The sequence below is a fragment of the Lycium ferocissimum genome, chromosome 9 (genome assembly GCF_029784015.1).
Source record: "Lycium ferocissimum isolate CSIRO_LF1 chromosome 9, AGI_CSIRO_Lferr_CH_V1, whole genome shotgun sequence".
Classification (NCBI taxonomy): Eukaryota; Viridiplantae; Streptophyta; class Magnoliopsida; order Solanales; family Solanaceae; genus Lycium; species Lycium ferocissimum.
This window is the reverse complement of record NC_081350.1, coordinates 23,467,821-23,482,121: the sequence shown is the minus strand read 5'-3', so window position 1 is coordinate 23,482,121 and position 14,301 is coordinate 23,467,821. Positions and strand designations below refer to the sequence as shown.

At 37.7% G+C, this 14,301-nt stretch overlaps 1 protein-coding gene across 1 annotated transcript; it reads right to left on the bottom strand.

Moving 5' to 3' along the window:
* On the bottom strand, positions 1-6,162 carry LOC132029941 (uncharacterized). The gene is given in 13 exon segments (XM_059419364.1): positions 1-917; positions 1,039-1,186; positions 1,521-1,659; positions 1,661-1,800; positions 1,944-2,125; positions 2,280-2,365; positions 2,367-2,396; positions 3,273-3,361; positions 3,449-3,617; positions 3,740-3,840; positions 3,912-4,004; positions 4,764-4,977; positions 5,960-6,162. Coding segments are annotated over 13 exon segments (2,121 nt in total). The 5' UTR covers positions 6,148-6,162; the 3' UTR covers positions 1-375.
* Positions 6,163-14,301: the final 8,139 nt, after the last annotated feature.

The following is a 14,301-nucleotide window of genomic DNA, read 5'->3' as shown; positions in this document are numbered from 1 at the left end:
TCATGATAATCGCCGCCATATTTGATATCTTTGGGCATTTAGAAGTTAAACAGCTTTACATACTCTTACATACACTGAATCTCCTCCTGTCAGGCAGGGTAAATCCAGGTTGACGACAACCCTGCATGATAACTTAAAATCAGAAAGTTAGACATGAACATAAAGTGAAATGCAATTTAAATTATTCCCAGTGCCTGTATCAACCTCATCAAGGATTAATTGGACTAAAATATCAACTTCCCTATTAAATTTAATTTGAACAGAGACCACTGGTGGTGCACTAGTCACATCCATAGCACGAGTTACAGACTTACAGTCATGTAGAAATGACAAAGCAGGAATTAGTATCAGTTCTAAAAAGAAACCTCTACTTTGCTAACACTCCAGAAGGAGCCAAGTTATACAAACTAAAATCCAAAAAAGCTGAGATTTCCAGATCTTAAGATCTACAATTCTTTCTCTTTTTCTTTTTCTCCCTCCACCTGACCCCAACCCCTTTTGTGTGTTCATTTCCCGACACAAAATAATTACAGGAGGACAAATTATAATACAATGAATCAGACATCGTGACATGATGGTAATCTTGAACATGTTAGAAGCTTTAATCACGTTGGATTTAGCAGCATCAAGCAATGGATCTGCCTGGATCGTCTTGTCGAAATAGTCCTTTCCTTCCTCCTACTTTCCTTCAGCGACAGATACAAGACCTAAATTGTTTAAAGGAGGTGCATACCCAGGTTGGAGTTCAAGTGATTTATTGAACATTGCCTTTGCACATTGATACTGTTTTAGCTGCCGAAAGAGATTTCCGAGGTTTGAACATATTGTGTGCGCTTGTTTTGACGTAGCTAGTGACAAGGCCTGTTTATATACCTCTTCAGCTTGAGAAGACTCCTCGGACAGTTGCAGTGAAATGCCTATAGTGCAATTTTTTTTGTCAGAAAGACATGAATGCTAATTTCACAATAATTAAATATGGAGAAGAAAAGAGGGGGGGAAAAAGATGTGCATGACATTGCGTAAGAGAGATGCATCTACCTAGATTTGACCAGGCATAGGTGCAGTCCTTACGATGTGCAACTGCAGCCTTGAGGTACATTTGAGAAGTCTTAAATTGTTGGGTACAAAGGCTACGAAGGCCAAGCTGATGCCATTGAACAGCATCAGCAGGATCTTCGGCTATTGCCTGTCATTTGAAAAATCAGAAATGTAAAATCCAAGCCTCTTCACTTTGCAATAGTGTCACAGAACATAATGAAAATCAAAGGTCGGGAAGCAGATGCAAGGAAGTAAAATAGCTTTAATGCAGTAAAAGTCATGCAAGAAAGAGTTAACAACTAATTTCCTTTCACAGCAGAAGATAAATTCTTGATCAGCAGCAAATTGCACCATAGAGGAAATATATATAGATCAACTTATCACATGTTCAACTAATAAATAACCAATCCCTTCCCGGAAATCAGAAGTTAACAAACTAAGCAATAAGCCTCGGATAGAAATATAAAAACTTTAAAGCCTACCTGCTTTAGACTGTAGATAGCATGCTCCTTGACTTCCGCCAATTCATTATGCTCAATTTCAAACCCTGCCACAATTTCATGTTGGGCCCTGTGGACCGTGGCAAGACCAGCCCATGCTATTGGAGGCTCTATCGAAGTATCCTTCTCTTAGTATCGAGGCCATCTCATTACCGGCCCATGAGAGCTGCTCATTGGCATTCTGGGACCTCTCTGCATCCCTGATGCGGTGAACTCCAACCGCATATCTTGTTGCTAAACAATTAGGTTCAACTTTTCCTGCCTACCCAATAAGGCAAACGATTGTAAATTACTTATACAAGGTCAACATTAATGCATCTATTCAAGAAGCCTAGGAATCAAATATCTTCTAACAATAGATAAAAGAGAGGTTTCAAGCTGTTTGTAGCCTTGAAGAAGAAGCACCTTTTCCAAGCATTTAGCAGAGCTCCTATGATCACCCATCAAGTAATAAGCATTAGCTAGACTTGTCCAAATGTGAGCTGCTTTTGAGTCTGCTTTTAAAGCTGCTAATAAACACTCCTTGGCAACATTGGCTGCAGTGACTTGATCTGCAGAAGTTCCATAAAGAGCATTTGCCCCCGCACCTGAAACTAACAGTCAATGCTTACTAGTTACTCTCTGTTTCTTTTTCAAACTTAATTTTTACATTCATGTTGAAAACATGCTAATGAGCACCATTAATAATGTATTCTAAATCAGTGATCTGTAACCGTTAAGAAACGCATAAAATCCTCTTACCTTCCACTATTGAACCATATTTATACAAGGTAAGGGCAGCATAATTGATTAAAGCAGTAGGATGGTTCTGGTCTTTTAGAAGTAGATAAGCACTTCTCTGAAAGCTCTAGATTTCCACTGGAAAGACATTGTCAAAGTGATTCAATTCAGCAAAGAAAGGAGCTCAAGTTAACAATATAGGAAGATGTGCCTGATGAAATATTAATCAGTTAGGGTATCTAACAAAGCTGATAAACAGCAGCAGAAATCCTCCACCACCCACCACCCACCACCCTCCAAACCCAAAACAACAAACATCACCAATCAAAAGAAAAAATATGAAAAATGCAAAAAACATATACAGAGAGAATCAGAAAACATAATATGCATTTGATCAAAATACCATGCAAATTTGCAAACCAATAAAAGCATAGAAGCTTGCAGACAATGACAGCGATAAAGACAAAATCTAATCAATGGTAGAATGGTTTTGACCACTTGAGTTCCCCTAAAGAAACACTAAAAGTTCCACAATAAATAGAGAAGTGACAACAAAGAAGATTTACCCATCACTAAATGGAACAGTATAATGTAGTCTTTCCACGAATAAAGAGGATTGTAAGTGAGTGTTCCCCAATAAACACTCGATTACAATTAAAAGCAAAGTCCATATGCTGCAGAGTATAATGATGCATCAACAGCTTTTCAGCCCACAAACAAACTAATCTCCCCACAAATGATTCACATATAAGTTATACATTTTTTTCCATGTCAGTTGCAACATCAATAAAAACATCATTGAGCATATAGGACATTCTGTGTTTTTGCCCTTTTCAGCACATAAATACAAAGTGCTTCTCCACCCCTCTAATTGCTTTTAGCTCCCACATCAATCTATTTTTTGATTAGTCTAATCTGATCAAACACGATAATATTGAAATGAAGACATTAATATACACAGTGACTAATACAGTAAGTAGCCTAAAAGCAGCAGCAACGAATGTCCCTTCATACCTCTGGAGACAAGCAATTCCAAGATTACCAAGGCAATCCAAGTTGTCTGGGGAAATGTCCAGCAAAGTTGAGAAAACTGATATAGCACTCTACAGAAGCCATTAGTGTTAAAAGATAATCAAAGAAAGTTCCAAGTATGTTAATGAGTACGAACCAAAATATTAATGTGGCTGCACCTGTAAACGACCAGTTCTAAGAAGTATTATGCCAAGAGAGCTCCAAATAGACACCTGCCTAACATCAGATTTCACAGCTTCCTTTAGTTTAGCAAGAATATTTTCAAGCTCTTCAGGGTCTAATTCCTCATCTGAGTTAAAATCTTCCAAAGTTCAAAGCAGAATACACAGCACCAGGAAAATATGTTAAAATATGTGGGTGCAGTAATTACTTATTTAAGTTTGAAAAACTAAAAGAGAAACATTGACTAGAAAACGTGCAATTTCTGTGAGTGTAAGCTCATTCATACCTGTGCTCGATGAACTTGGACTAAAGAAAGCAACTCAGGCCTGTCTATTTCTTCCTCCGTGCGAACTAAGATTTCTTCCGCTTTCCCATATGCCAGAATCACCTAGAATTAGCTGTTCAGTGCAAGAGATAGAATGAAAACTGACTCAGGAAAAGAACAGCGCCATAAGCCACCTTTTGAGGCTGACCCATCCTTTGATACATCAAGCCAAGTACAAAATGAGCATGTGCGTCCTTTGGCATTTTTCGTGCAACATGTATCAAGCACTACGAGCAAAGTAGATGAATCATGCCAAAGTTTAAAATGCACCAAGAAGGTGTTTAACTACCACTTTTTTTTTTTTTTTTTTTTATATATATATAAGGTAGAAGTTTTTTGATTGATTGTGAATCTTTTAATAGTGCAAGCAAACTGGAGGCATTCACAGAGTTATTAAAAGCTATCACTTGTTCGCTTGAAGCAATAAAGCAATGTGAAGCCAGAGGTTAACACTTCATTGGTGGAGCCATGCGCTTCAGAGTTTCAAATAATGATGTTCAAAGAGATCCCAAAAGAAAAACATTCGGTTCTTTGAATATCAACTTTGAGAAGTTGAATCAATATCGACCATATTATATATTAATGCTGAAATTAGTTATTTTAATTACAAGTTGATTATTGCAGCACTAAATCCATATATATTTGGTGCTTTTAATGTTTTAACTAATTATAAGCTTCACTTGCTTTTCGCTTCAAGTCCCGTGGATTTTGTTGCTTTTTCCCATTTTTCGCATTTGAAAACACTGCATTCAATTCAAGTACCAAAGAATGTGATAAGGACAACAATGAAAACAATTGGCACCCCAAAAAACAAAAGAATTAGCACACGTATAAACATAGATACAAGCACACGTAACAAAAGACAAAATGGATCAATTATTTTCTGGATAAGTCAAAATATTCATTACGAAATGCCAAGTTGGTGTCAAGAAATATGTACAAGATATGTATATAGCTGAACCCGAGTGGATCAAAATACAACTCACAGTTTTAAGGCTGCTAACTTTTTCTTCCCGAGATGAAGGTACCCCTTGAAGATTATGATCAGCCTCTGCATCAGCTCCATTACAGTCAGGAGGAGAGTCTAACTTACCCATTCTTGAACGGCACTTTCCGAATTTTTTCAATTGTTTACCTTCTGTATCTGCAATCTCTATGTCTTTCTTCAGCTTATCCTGACAAATTTCATCAGCTATTACCCTGCAAATATATCGGACCGTGGTTAAAGTAATAAAATGATTCTTGTCGCAGCAATAACGTCAACCTAATAACGCTAAACACCATAAAGCATCATATCGAGGTGAATTACCTCTGGACATATGAGTTCCAAGATATATTTTCGTTTGGTGTTTCTCACCTTTTCAGGATTGCTTGGATGGTTGTTATACAATTGTATTGTATTGTACTGTATAGTTTTGATAAATACAATGTTTGGATAGATTGTACCGTTTTCCGTCGTTACATAATACCACACATCAACAATTTGTAGAGCTATTATGAAAAGGTAGGATAGAGGATAAAATATGATTATTAGATAATAAGGAAGACAAAATGAGAAGAAGAAAGGAGGTAATGACGTGATCACATAAAATGGGACTTCTCGTCGTCACATAACGAGGGATTTAACGATACCATATGAAAAAATTAAGTAATAATCAAAACAAGCATTATATTTAAACTAACAACACAATACAATACAACAGGTAACAACCATCCATACAAGGTGTTCATGGCTGCCAGCTGAATTTTTAATAACAGCTCTAACAATACAAAATAGGGGCCATCTTCACTTACAACTATTTCCTTCCCAAAAGGAATGACACTCTTATTAATTGGTTCAAGCAGTGGAAACGTAGGGTAAGGTAAGGTTGCGTACAATAGACGCTTGTGGTCCGCCCTTCCGTTAGTGCACCGGGCTGCCATTTTTATGATCCTTTTACACTATTTTGATACTTTCAACCGCGACAAGTTGTAATTATAGTATTTCCAAATTCATACTTAAAAACATATGCCGAAGGAATACAAAATATTAGAGTGGAAATGTGGATTCAAGCCTAGCCTTCTTCCAAATGATACAAATCCGAAACTAGTTTACACACTAAGCTATAGTTTACCAAAATTGTTCTTTTTATTTTCATAAGAATTTACAGACGGAGAAAAGCAGAAAAGTTTCAAGTAGAACCTGGAGAAACATGCAGGTGACACAGCAGCTACGGGTAGTGAATCATTGCCGTCGGAATCAGGACGGTCAACGCTGAGGTCAGCCAAAATGATTTTGGACGGCTGAGATTGAAGTGGTTGTTGTAACCTCAAGTTGACGGAGGTGCTATCAATGATGGCAGATTCTGACTTCATTGGTATCGAGGCCATCTCGTTACCAGCCCATGAGAGCTGCTCATTGGGATTCTGGGACCTCTCTGCATCCCTGATGCGGTGAACTTCAACCGCATATCGTTTTGCTAAACAATTAGGTTCAATTTTTCCAGCCTACTGATCAAAGCAAAAAAATCGAAGTTAATTACACAAGGTCAACATCACTCCTTGGCAACATTGGCTGATGTGACTTGATCTGCAGAAGTTCCATAAAGAGCATTTGTCCCCGCACCTGAAACTAACAGCCAATGCTCACTAGTTACTCCCTTTTTTTTTTTTTTAATTTTTTTTTTACATCCATGTTGCAAACATGATAATGAGCACCAATAATAATATATTTTTGCAAGTGATCTGTTACCTTAAATCGGATAGCCTAAGGATATAAATTATGAGACATGAAAATCCTCTTACCTGCAACTACTGAACCGTATTTATACAAGATAAGGACAGCATAATTGATTAAAGCAGTAGGATGGTTGTGATCTTTTAGAAGTAGATCTTGGAAACACTTTTCCGAAAGCTCTAGATTCCCACTGGAAAGACATTTTCAAAGTGATTCAAGTCAGCAAAGAAAGTAGCTCAAGTGAACAATATAGGAAGACGTGCCTGATGAAGTATTAATCAGTTAGTGAACCCCCCCCCCCCCCCCCACCACACCAAAAAAAAAAGAAACACATCACCAATCAAAAGAAAAAGACATATACACAGAGAATCAGAAAACAGAATATACATTTGATCAAAAATACGAGAGGATGCAAAATTGCAAACCAATAAAAGCATTGAAGCTTGCAGACAATGACACAATAAAGACAAAATCTATCCCATGGTAGAAGCTATATGGAACGAAGCATTTGATCAACCTCGGGGAGTCTTAAAGTTCCACTCAAATCCATGATGGGTTAAGCTGATTCTCAAGAACAATGACAGCTTAAATAGGTAACTGTCTGTATCACCATTTGCAGGATCTAATTCCTCTTGTTGTAGAAGATCATGGGATTTGCTATGAAGGATGATTATTAAGAAGTGTTGAGCCAGGCAGTGGCGTACGCGGTGTCGACATTTAAAGAAATGAACACATGAATAAATCAGTACAAACGACATCATAATTTAGAAAAACATATTCGTGTATACACTATAAATATTCTTTGATTTAAAAGAGAGCCACCATCTTGTATACACTAAATCTAAATCATGATTTTTCTGGTGATAACAGGTCAAATATCTTATGCATCAATTACTCCCTCCATCTTATTCGTGTTGCAGACTCTTCAATTTGGGAACATCTTAGAATATGTGGCACAATCATATGGGAACTATTAGTTTATAGACGGTGTTTTTCAAGTATTCCATAACTCATCAGTAATAAAATAAATCCTGTAAAGCAACCGGAAGAACTAAATCAACTTATTCCTCCACTACTGCTGAAAGGGTACAGGTCTTCTTTGTGCCACTGCTCTCTCTTAGGAAGAGAAACAAAGTTGATCTTTTCCATCTAGAAATTTTATACCTCAACGAACACTTGACACTCAAAAAGTCCCCAACGGAATTGGGAGAGTTGATAGTGCAAACATAAAAGTTCCTTCAACAGATAGGACGCTTACCGCATTATACGGGTTTTTCCCAAGTTAAACATCCGAAGGTGGGCAAGAAAGCATCTTCGGGTTGGAAACATACTCACCACCCTTTCGTTCCACCTCTAAGGTTCCCATCAAAGTCCATTGTAGGTGCGCTTAGTCTAGTCATAGACCCTATGTAGCATTTTTCACCCTTGTATATTTAGGATATAGCAAAAATCTATAACTATGACCAAATTATTTATAACCAAATAACTGATCATGCATCAGAAGGCATATAATCACGATAATAAAACTGTGGCACCTGGAAACTACATTGGTTTTCCTTCAGATGGTTTCCACTAACAGTTTAATTTTAGAAATTGCCTTAAGTTGAGTTTCTCTTCTTCAAAATCTGTAACTTCTTTAATTCTCTTTTCTTTTTCTTTATCATGAAGTGCATCAGCAGTCAATTTTTTTTTTTTTTTTTTTTTTTTGAAAGAGTTATGAATAGTTAGAATCATTCAATTTCTCTGAACCAATAAAGAAATTACAGGCTAGCGTAAAAGCGTAGGAAGAAAGATTAAACTGAATAAACAAAGAGCTGATACAATTACATAAGTTTTTGCTTTCATCTTCAATCAAGTATATAGGCAAGCTGAAATAACGTGTAAAAAAGTGGAAATAAGAAAAAATATGATGAGCGTGAGTCTGGAGAAGAAGAAACGTGTATGGCCAAAAAGACGCATGACGACAATTGAATTTTGGGCGCAGTTCATACCAATGCTGGCTTCATTTATTTGTGAACTGCGTGATTTTGGTAATACTCTGGCAGATCCCTGCAAATGAAGTAAAGAGGTTTACATTATACTGGAAAGACAAAACTGTAACAAGGTCTCCAACCTCTGTTTAAGTACTTGCTTATCTATTAACCATATAAAATAAAGAAAGATATATTTGAAAGACAACAGGATGAGAAGTGATGGGATTATATATGTAAAGTGGATCTTGTGGGGGACGAACGTCCAGAGTGCATTTCATCAGAGACATCAGGCATACCAATATCTGTTTCTGGTCCTGGATGTTCGGAAGATTTAAGTTATGGTGACAAAAAAGTCATAATTAGAAATGGTGACAAGTTTGACAGCCAAGGTCAAACTTGTCTTAAAAATGTGATTAACTAAAATTGGGACTGAATTATAATTTTTAAAACTTATAATCTTTTACAAAATACACAAAAGCCCATACACATTATACAAAAACTTCTTCCAACCCACACACATTATACAAAAACTCCATCCAACCCACTTCCCCCACGATCCCAACTACTTGTTCATCTTATTTCAAAAAAAAAAAAAAAAGCGGTTCGATCTCTCTCTCTCTCTCTCTCTCGTTCGCAAAAAACCGGTGACCACCATTGTTCTTTGTTCATTCCTCTCTCTCCATTCTTCTGCTTTCGCTCGCTCATTCTCTCTCTCTCCATTCTTTGTTGCTTCTCTATTCATTCTCAGGTAAACTTTTTTTTTTTTTTTTCACTTGGTTCAAAAGTTAGGGTTTTGAAATCAGAGTGTGAAAATGATGATTTTGGTTAGAGAAGATGAAGAAGAGCATGGGTTTTTCTTGAATGTTGTTTGTTTTATTGTAGTTTCGTGTATTTGTTGCACTTGTTGGGGTTTGTGAGTTTGTAAATAGTGGTTGTGGTTGTGAAATTATGATTTTTGGTGTTGTTTTTGTTCTTCTTCTCCTTGTTGTTTCGAAAAAAAGGCTTGCAATTTTGTTGATGTTTTCCAACAAGCGAGGTTTTTGTTGCTGACAAATTCGGCACTTGTTTGACGATTTGCAAACATCTGCTGAGGTTGCATGGTTTGGTGTATTTTGTTTAAGTTGTGAGTGAGATTTGTGATGGTTGTGTGTTTGTAGTGAAATATAGATGTTTTGTAGTTAAATTTAAATGTTTTTGCTGTTGTTGTTGTTGTTGTTGTTGCAGCAAATTCAGCACTTGTTTGACAGTTGCAAACATCTGTTTGAGGTTGCATGGTTAAAAAAAATCCTATTTGGTGTATTTTGTTTAAGTTGTGAGTGAGATTTGTGATGGTTGTGTATTTGTAGTGAAATGTAGATGTTTTGTAGTTAAATTTAGATGTTTTTCTTTGTTGTTGTTCTTTGTCATGCTATGGTTTAGGAAAAGTTTTGATTTTATCCAACAATTTCTTGGATAAAATCAAAACAATTGTTGAGGTTTTTGCGGCAAGCTGAAGCGATTGTTGTAGCATATTAACAAGTTGTTGTAAAAAATCAAAACGGTTGCTAAGGATTTGCTCTTTGTTTTTCTATTTCCAACGATTAAGATTACACGCAACAAGTAATAAGTTGTTGCAACATATTCTTAATCTGTTGCAACAGGCGATTACTTGTTGCAACATATTCCTTTTCCCTTTTTACTTTGAATGTTGCACTAACCAATTAAAAGCTGTTTTTCTATCTCCTGTGTGTAGATAAAATGGCTCCAGTTAAAAGAAAAGGAGAGAAACCAACTGAAGGAGAAAGTAGTAAAAGAGCTAAGGTGCAAACACCATTAGATAAACTTGTGACTGCTATTTGTCAATCAACAAATGAGGAAAGAGTTAGTGAAACTGGGGCTTCAGAAAGAGAGGAAACCCACGAAACCTCGTTGGGCATGAAGAAGAAAGTGATAAAAATGAACAAAGTGAAGAAACTAGAGAAGAAAGTGAAAAAGATGATGAAAAATCTCTTTGAAGGAGATGAAGAAAATGAAGAAAATCTTTGAAGGAGATGAAGAAGAAGGAGATGAAGAAGAAGTAGGTGAAGAAGAAGGAGATGAAGGGGATGAAGGAGTGAAGGGGATGAAGGAGGTGAAGAAGATGCGAAGCGAAAATGATAATGAAGAAGAAGAATCAACAGATCAGACCTTGGCCGAGTTAAGAAGAAAAAGGAAACATAATATGGATGCCAATCTTGTTGAGTCTTCTAGTATTGCCACAGATCCCGATAGACCTTCGATTGAGGAGGTCGTCGAAGTTTCGGCATTGAAAAGTACGGCGTGACGATGCCGGCATTTGAATGGAAATAAGGATTTGTACGGTGATTTTGTGGTTAGATCAACCATGGGCAAGGGCTTTGACACCTTCGGGGGCATTCTCCGGCGACGGGGGTTGGAGAATTTCTTTAGGGCTAGGGTTTGCTTTGGGCCCTATTTAGATTTGCTGAAGATACGGTGCCCGATTTCAAATGACAATGGTTTCGAGCTTTTGAAGCGTAAGATTATTTGTGATAGAAAGGATGAGATTTGGATCAATTCTTTGTGGCATGCCGGTTGCTTTGGCATGAAGGAGTTTGCCATAGTTACCGGATTGAGATGTTATCCTTGTGAGCCTCTTCCTCTTGTTGTATTAACCAAGCCGGCCGGACACCCAAGGCGACCAAGAAAGCAAAGGGTTCCAAAGCTAAGAATGATGTCTCTTTGGTAAACTTAGTGGGAAAGAGCTACACTCAAAAGAAATTGTTGCAAGATTTGGAGTCCAAAACATTCTCAAAAAAGCACAAGGAGGCCTTGTGCTTAGTTTGGTTTGTGCACGGTGTTCTTTGGGCAAGAGACGTAAACTACAACATACCGCTTGGATTGATTAAACTTCTTGAGGACTATGATGCCTTCAACAACTATGCAGGGTTTTCAAAGCTTTAGCTTGTTGTTGAATATTTGATGAAGCATTTGAAGCCAACGGGGAAGACCAAAACCTATATGGCTTCCCTTGGGCTTTCATGGTAAATTTTCTTCAATGTTTTACCTTTTTTTTTTTTTTTTTTTTTAATTATTTAAATCACTATTTTAATTTTTTATGGCATATTTTTTTCTAGGCTTGGGCATTTGAAGCCATTCCTCGCCTCGGGCATCAAGTCAAGGAATACTCGAAGAAGTTACCTATCAAGAATTCTTAGATGGCTCACTTTGCCCGGGGAACAACACAAAATTGAGTGTTGACCTTTTCAACCCCCCTAAGGAAGCTGTAAGCATTAGAACACAACAGATGACTAGGTGTTGCAACAGCTTTTATAATCTGCTGCAACAACACATGCATCTGTTGCAACAAGTTACCTATCTGTTGGAAAATGTCCAACAGATAATTAACCTGTTGCAACAAGTTACCCAACAGATAAATTTGTTATAACATGCAACTAATTTTTTACAACAGGTGAGTAACCTGCTGCAACAAGTTACCCATCTGTTGGAACATGTCCAGCAGATAATTAACCTGTTGCAACAAGTTACCCAACAGATGAATCTGTTATAACATGAAACTAGTTTTTTACAACAGATGAGTAACCTGCTGCAACAAGTTACCCATCTGTTGGAAAATGTCCAACAGATAATTAACCTGTTGCAACAAGTTACCCAACAGATGAATCTGTTATAACATGAAACTAGTTTTTTACAACAGATGAGTAACCTGCTGCAACAAGTTACCCATTTGTTGGACAATGTCCAACAGAGATAATTAACTTTGTTGCAACAAGTTACCAAGACGGATGAATTTGTTATAACATGCAACTAGTTTTTTACAACGGATGAGTAACTTTCTGCAACAAGTTACCCATACATTTGGAAAATATCAACGAGATGATCAACTCTTTGCAACAAGTTACCCATTTGTTGGAAAATTTTCAACAGATAAGATACCTGCTGCAACAAGTTACCTATTTGTTGGACATTGTCCAACAGATGTGTAACCTTTTGCAACAACCTGATAATTTATTTTAAATAGGATTTGTTTTTTATGATTTAGCACCATTATGATATATCTACTTTCTTGTTGCAGGTTGTGAACCCATGGCTTGTCCCAACAATAAGAGAGTTGGAGATGCCATGCCTTGTCACCTTTGTGCCCAAAGAATGCATGTACTGCAGTTGATTGATGGGTTCAAAGGGGAATTGGCTGAGTGTACGACCATCGCTAGGGTTGATGATGTTGTAGCTGGTGGTGGTGGTCATGTTGTTGTTGGTGCTGGTGGTGATGTTGCTGTTGGTGGTGCTGATGTTGTTGGTGGTGTTGTTCAGCCTGTTGATGTTGTTGTTGGTGGTGGTGGTGGTGGACTTGGTGATGATGTCACAAGTTTGGGCTAGGGAAAAATTAAGTGGTGATGATGCTAATATTGGTGGATTTACTCCGGTTCTGGATTGAGTGATTTTTCGGATTTGGTGGTAATTTTAGTGGTGGTGGATTGAGTGGTAGAAGATTTGCTTGATGTTGGTGCCGGTACTTCTAAGGTGCCCTCGTGTGCTTGTGAGTGCACCACTTGCAAGGACAAAATGGATAATTTGATTAGAAAGGTGGAGGAATTGGTGCGGGCTCGAAGCCACAAACACTTCTATCTAGAGGTTGATATCCAAGAGGGGTATCAATCCATCAAAGAATCTTTCCTCACCTTATACTCCTGTTCATGTTCGGAGGAGGGGCAAAGCAATTGCCAAGGCACTTGCATCAGTTAGATCAAGAAGATATATTGCTACTCCCAGTAAGTCAATTGAGACTCCTCTTCTTAATGTTGGGCCAAAAGTGCTAAAGAAGGTGGATATTTTCAAGCACACATGCCCAAAGAAAGAAAAAGGTTGGCGCAATCAAGTCCAAAAAGAGTGGGAGAACCGTGTACTCAATGCATGAATTTGGAGCGACGGACTTCAAGGCTATGACAAGTATGGAAATTTGGTGGGAGGATTGGGTAAGTTTCAACACTTGTATATATCTATCTAATTTAGTATGTTGTTGCAACAAGTAGATAATCTGTTGCGGCAAGTTAATTTGTTGTTGCAGTTCCTTTATTTTGTTGAATCTCTTTGCCCAAGTTAACTAGTTGTTGCAACAAGTAGATAATCTGTTGAATCTGTTGCACTAAGTAACTAATTTGTTTTACTACTTTTACTTTAGTATGTAGATGAAGTCACTTCTAATGCGTATGAGGCAAATCAATTTCCACGAGTACTATGATTCCGACATAATCCTGGACCTCAACTTTTACAACAACATGTCCAAGAGGTACGCGAGAATTGACAAAAGAGAGTACGGTTCCAAATGCGTGCCTCGAAGGTTAGACTTGCTGAATTCAAGTGGGATGATGATATGGTCGACTATTGTAGGGGTGTCGGACCCTACCCGGGGGAGGCTGCTCGTGGGGTTGGTGCAAAGAGGGTTTTAACGGTGATGAATATTAATGTCACACATTTTGTCACTCTCGAGTTCATGATTGAAGAGGGAGTGGTAAATGTGTATGATTTGCAACGTTCTGTCTATGAAGAATCGACTTCTTTTGTTTCATGGAGCCGGTGATGGAATTGTGGCCCAAGTTATTGCAACGAGTGGAATGTTCGCACACTTACTGCAAAGTTACTCGATGAATCGTGGGAATTCAATAGGCTACGAATCTGCCGCAATGTCACTAGTAAGGCATGTGGTTCGTGGTCAATTGCTTTTATAGAGGCTTTGCTTACGTTGTGACAAAACCGAAAGTCTAATCGGCGACAACTCGTAGGGAGGATGCAATGGAGATGGGCATTAGGTATCATTGAAAAGGTGTTGGAGCCCTA